Below are 4,870 nucleotides of genomic sequence, written 5' to 3' on the forward strand. Positions count from 1 at the left end.
AGAAGCCAGGGTTCTGTTTTGTACCTTGACAACTGCATATATAGCGATTGTAGAGGTACGTGGATATATATAGATGGCCACCTTTCAAGACTCTGAAACTCTCAAGACTCTGAAACTTTTACAAGCGTTTATAAAAACGAAACACGTGGCTGCTTATATATATCCAAGTTATTCCTCAATGCAGTGGATCAAAGTGATGCACCTGAAACTTGAGTTCCGATACTAACATGATTTTTGTACCTGAAACATACCTACTTCTTGTATGTTAAGCTTCATGCAGTAGCCAACGCAATCAAAAGTCCGAACTGATGGAAAGGGCTAGTACAATCCACATATACTGTAACACCCCCTCTCACGTGTGACGGGGAAGACAATTCAACACGTGCAACCAGAAGAGAGCGACGGCGTGCGAAACTCACGTATGACTCAAGAGGCCTCTACGTGGACACAAAGGGGGGCTATCAGCAATTTTTAAATAAATTGCACAAACCAAGACTTGAACTCAAGACCTTATCTCTGATACCAAGTTAAGCTTCATGCTCTAGCCAATGCAACCAAAAGACCGATCTAATGGAAGAGACTAGGCAGCACATTATACGTCAACACTCCCCCTCACGTATGGCTCCCTCAGGCCTAAACGTGGACCGAAAGTGGGCTGCAATTTAATTGCGCCGGCCGGGTCTTGAACTCAAGACCTCTTGGCTCTGATACCATGTAGAAGTGCATGCTCTAGCCAATGCAATCAAAAGACCGATCTAGCCAATGTACATCGCTAGAGTCAAAAGTATGCACGGCGAGACACTAGAGTCAAAATCCAGCCATGGACCAGCTTCTCGGATATGTTAGTGATGTGAAATGTGTTGGTTGTTCCTAGTCTACATGATAGTAGGGCTTATGGTTCAACAGCACTGAAAAAAAAATCATTTTAGCCTGCACATTTGTTGAGGGTGGACTGGAGAAGCTTCACTGGGATTAATATCTGGTGAGAAAATTGCTTTAACAAACAAGGTGAAAAAACATAACCTTGGAGATTCAATTCAACGGGGTTTATTTACACTGACATTATAGTGGCAGCGATAAGCAATCGATCAAGGCCATGTTTTGTTATGGACCATACTCTGACAAAACTGAATTCAGAAAGAAAAAAATATATCTATCTTTGAATTGGTATAGAGATTTATTCCCTCAAGGCGGTCCATATCATTTGACGTGCAGGGCGGTTGCCACTCCACCCCCTACCATGGTTGGCTTTGTGACATCCATCCTGCTTACCACATGTTTTTGCAGCTTGTGCTTCCACTGTGCTGTATATATATACATGGGAAGTGAAAAATATATATTAATGCCTTAAACCCGGGTGTATGGGAAGGGTGGTTTCTCTGCAGTTGCTGCTTATTAGCTTGACATAATTGAAAACCACTTTTCATAAAAGAAATGTCTTTTCTTTTTCACGAATAATAACAGGGAGATCTCCCCCGGCCGGCTCCATTCATGGAAAGAAGCCTGAACAACAAGACCAGGCCCGATTACAAGGTTCAGAAAAAGCAAAGGACTACAAAGCAACCTCCACTGTGATTCAACAGAAGGTACTACTGCACAAGTTCAGGCACGATGGTGCATGCAGATTAATTACCTCTCCACAAGTACATCGATCACACCATACAAAAGATATCAGCAGCTGAGAATGAGCAATCTCCAACAGTTGAGAATGTAAAAACCGTATCCACACAAGTAGCCCACTCAAGTAGAAATCTATTCTACCGAGTATAAATGGGTCAATCGAATAATTTATAGATAGGTAACCTCCATATTCTACACCAAAGGACAAAGCAACCTCCGCTGCGATCCGAAAGAAACTCCACAGGTTCCAGGTACGACTGTAGACGATGTGCTGTTCGAAATAAATGAAGAGGCAAAACTTTAAAATTAAGAAAAGTGAACTTTTGAATACATAACATACTGATATTTTTCATTTCGTTTTTATGGGTTTTTTCTTCTAGATATGGTTTTTCTGTTATTTTTTATATTTTTATACTATAATTCTAATATAAGATGAACATTTTCTAAATACACATTTAAGATTTATTTGTTATATGGTAAATTTCTTATACATAGTGAGCTTTTACTAATTTATGGCAAGATTTTCATATATGATTAACTGTTATTAAATGTATGGTGAACATTTCTTAATATACTATTTATTTTTCAATATGAAATAAAATATTTTAAACCCATACAAAACAATTTTTCAATCTATTTTCTATTTTTTAATCTCCCTCCATTCATAAATATAAGACGTTTTAACTTTTTCTGAATCGGATGTGTATAGACATATTTTAGTGTGTTTGTTCACTCATTTCAATCCGTATGAAGCCCATATTACAATATTTATGAACGGAGGGAGTAGGTTTTCAATTATTTAACTATTTAAAAACGTAAAAACGTACTTGACCCTAACGCCCTGCTCATTTGTTTTTGCCATGGATCGTCATATGACGGCCCATGCACACAGGTCTCCATAAATTCGTGAGTGCTCTTATATGATGCTCACTGCGTTATATGGAGCTCAACGATCAGGGCACGTTAATGGGTCGAATGCCAATTCCATGTCGTCCTGTTTTCTTTGCGGAGCGCTCCTATGGTTTTGATTTTTATATTTCGTACAAAACATGATTTTTCAGAGATAAAATTTGAAAAATAATAATAGTTCAGAAAACATTTTTTTAACACTACATGAACATTTCTAAAAATATGTGAATGTTTTAAAAATATGAATATTTTTTAAAAAATGTGAATATTCACATAAATATGCATGCACACTTTTGTAAAAATATGTTCAGCGTGTATTTCAAGATGATTATCATGTACTAAGAAAAAGCCCACCGTGTTCAAAACAATGTTCACCATGTTTTAATGAATCTTGGTAGGCTTAAGCATGTTCATAGTGTACCAAAAAAGCCTGACGAGTTCAAAAAAATGTTCACCATGTATTAGAAAATATTCACCAGGATTAAATAAATGTTCACCCTGTTGTAAAAATTGCTCCGCATGTATTGTCCATCATCTACTAAATATGACCACTGTGTTTTAAAAAGTATTCACCATATATTAAAACATGTTTTTCGTTCAAAAAAAGTTCAGCATGTTCACCGGGCTGAAAAAATATTCACCATGCATTAAAGTAATGTTCAGCGTGTATTAAATAAACGTTCACCTGCTTAAAAACTCGTTCAATGTGTATTTAAAAATTATTCACCAGGCTTTACGACATGTCCGTTGTGTTCTTTTTCACAAATACTCATATAAAACACAAAGACAAATGTGTTTTTACTAATGAAAAAGGTAATAAAGGGGGGAAAAGGAGCAAAAGAAAGAAGTAAGAAAACAAACAATGGAAACGGGAAAAGGAAAATAGGATAAAATGAGTCTGCAGAATTGGTGCAAAGGAAATAATTCGGCGATAGAAGCACTGATGGGCCAGCAAAACTAAGTGCAAAACTACGCCAAACAACCATGCCACCATCGAAATTATACCAATCCTTAGCAAGGTGCGTTTTTTCATCCCTAGCCAACTCTTCTACTCTACCATCTAAATTGCTGCTCTGAGCTGAGCTGACAATGGAGAAGCTAGCTACCAGATCTCGTCTTCTTCCAGAACGGGATGCTGGAGCCGTGGCTGGAGAGCAAGGGCCTCGCCGGCGCCAACCAGGTGCTCGCCTACTTCGTGGTCTCCAAGCTCGGGGAGCCCCCCGTCGACGGCATCACCGACGCCAACCCGGAGGGCCTCACCGCCGCCTTTGGCAACTGGGCCCCCGCCGTCGCCGCCAGGCTCCAAAACGGAGGCCTCACCTGCAAGGTCCATAGTATATTAGCTTCCATTGGATTTCGGCTTAAAATGTCCCAAACTTTCTGGCTTAGTACTACTCATACTCCTGACCAATATCTGAAAAATACAATACTCGTCTGTGAGATTTCTCAGGTGCTTGACAAGGACGCCTTCGAGAAGCAAATGCTAGAGAAGCTCATTTGGATTTCAGCCTTCATGCTCGTCGGAGCTCGTCATCCGGGGGCCACGGTTGGCGCGGTCGAGAAAGAGTACCGGTCCGAGGTAATTTCCTCTCCTACTTCATGAATGCCTTACATCTGTTTGAGACCCGAGCTATTTCGTTCCATTAGTTCATAGGCCCCAAAATAATACTCCCTCCGTCCCAAAGTAAGTGTCTTAACTTTGTACTAACCTTAGTACAAAGTCATACTAAGCTTAAGACACTTATTTTGAGACTGAGGAAGTAGAAGAGTATGTCATCAAATTGTTGTGCAATGATATAGTAGTTTTTTTGCCCTTCACTTCCATTACAATAATAACAAGATGTTTTATTCAACAAAGCATTGTCTAGTTGCTGTTTTGGAACTGTCTCTGTTAACTTTCCAGGGAAAAAGGACTACACGGGATCCATGTCTTTACCTAACCTCATCAATTTCTTGATAATACTCCAGGATTGAGCTTAACGACATCTGTCCCTAGAGCAACAGACACTCATTCTTCCAACAAGATCCATTTGTGTTTTTTTTTACCTTTCGCAGGTATCCAACCTCATAGCTGAATTGGCATCAGCTGCGGCTGCAGAGCGAGGGCTTGCACTACAAGAAATATGTTAATACGTGACAGTTTTGATCCATCATGGATTAGTGGAAAACTGTCATGGGTGCCTGTCCATGACAGATTTGAAATCCGTCATGTATATCGCGTCATAATTTGACAGCATACCTTACATGACGACTCTTGTCCGTCATGCATCTGCCCCAGGCCCGCCCAGGCCCAATCCATTGTGACGGAACAATCCGTCATGGACTAACACATGTAAGATTT

The 4,870-nt window shown here is 39.8% G+C and overlaps 1 protein-coding gene across 1 annotated transcript; it reads left to right on the top strand.

Moving 5' to 3' along the window:
• The first annotated feature begins 3,633 nt into the window (after window positions 1-3,633).
• LOC125519640 lies at window positions 3,634-4,659 on the top strand. Its single transcript, XM_048684378.1, has 3 exons — window positions 3,634-3,856; window positions 3,980-4,108; window positions 4,585-4,659. Exons 1-3 carry the CDS (start codon window positions 3,662-3,664, stop codon window positions 4,657-4,659), a joined length of 399 nt encoding a protein of 132 aa, XP_048540335.1. The 5' UTR covers window positions 3,634-3,661.
• Window positions 4,660-4,870: the final 211 nt, after the last annotated feature.

Source organism: Triticum urartu, chromosome 7 (genome assembly GCF_003073215.2).
Source record: "Triticum urartu cultivar G1812 chromosome 7, Tu2.1, whole genome shotgun sequence".
Lineage (NCBI taxonomy): Eukaryota > Viridiplantae > Streptophyta > Magnoliopsida > Poales > Poaceae > Triticum > Triticum urartu.

What these genes read in the sequence shown, in the direction of transcription:
- LOC125519640 (XM_048684378.1), top strand. Translation starts at nt 3,662, where the DNA reads ATGCTGGAGCCGTGGCTGGAGAGCAAGGGCCTCGCCGGCGCCAACCAG. An exon ending in ACGGAGGCCTCACCTGCAAG is followed by an intron (nt 3,857 to 3,979) that starts GTCCATAGTATA and finishes GAGATTTCTCAG; the next exon opens with GTGCTTGACAAGGACGCCTT. An exon ending in AGAAAGAGTACCGGTCCGAG is followed by an intron (nt 4,109 to 4,584) that starts GTAATTTCCTCT and finishes TACCTTTCGCAG; the next exon opens with GTATCCAACCTCATAGCTGA.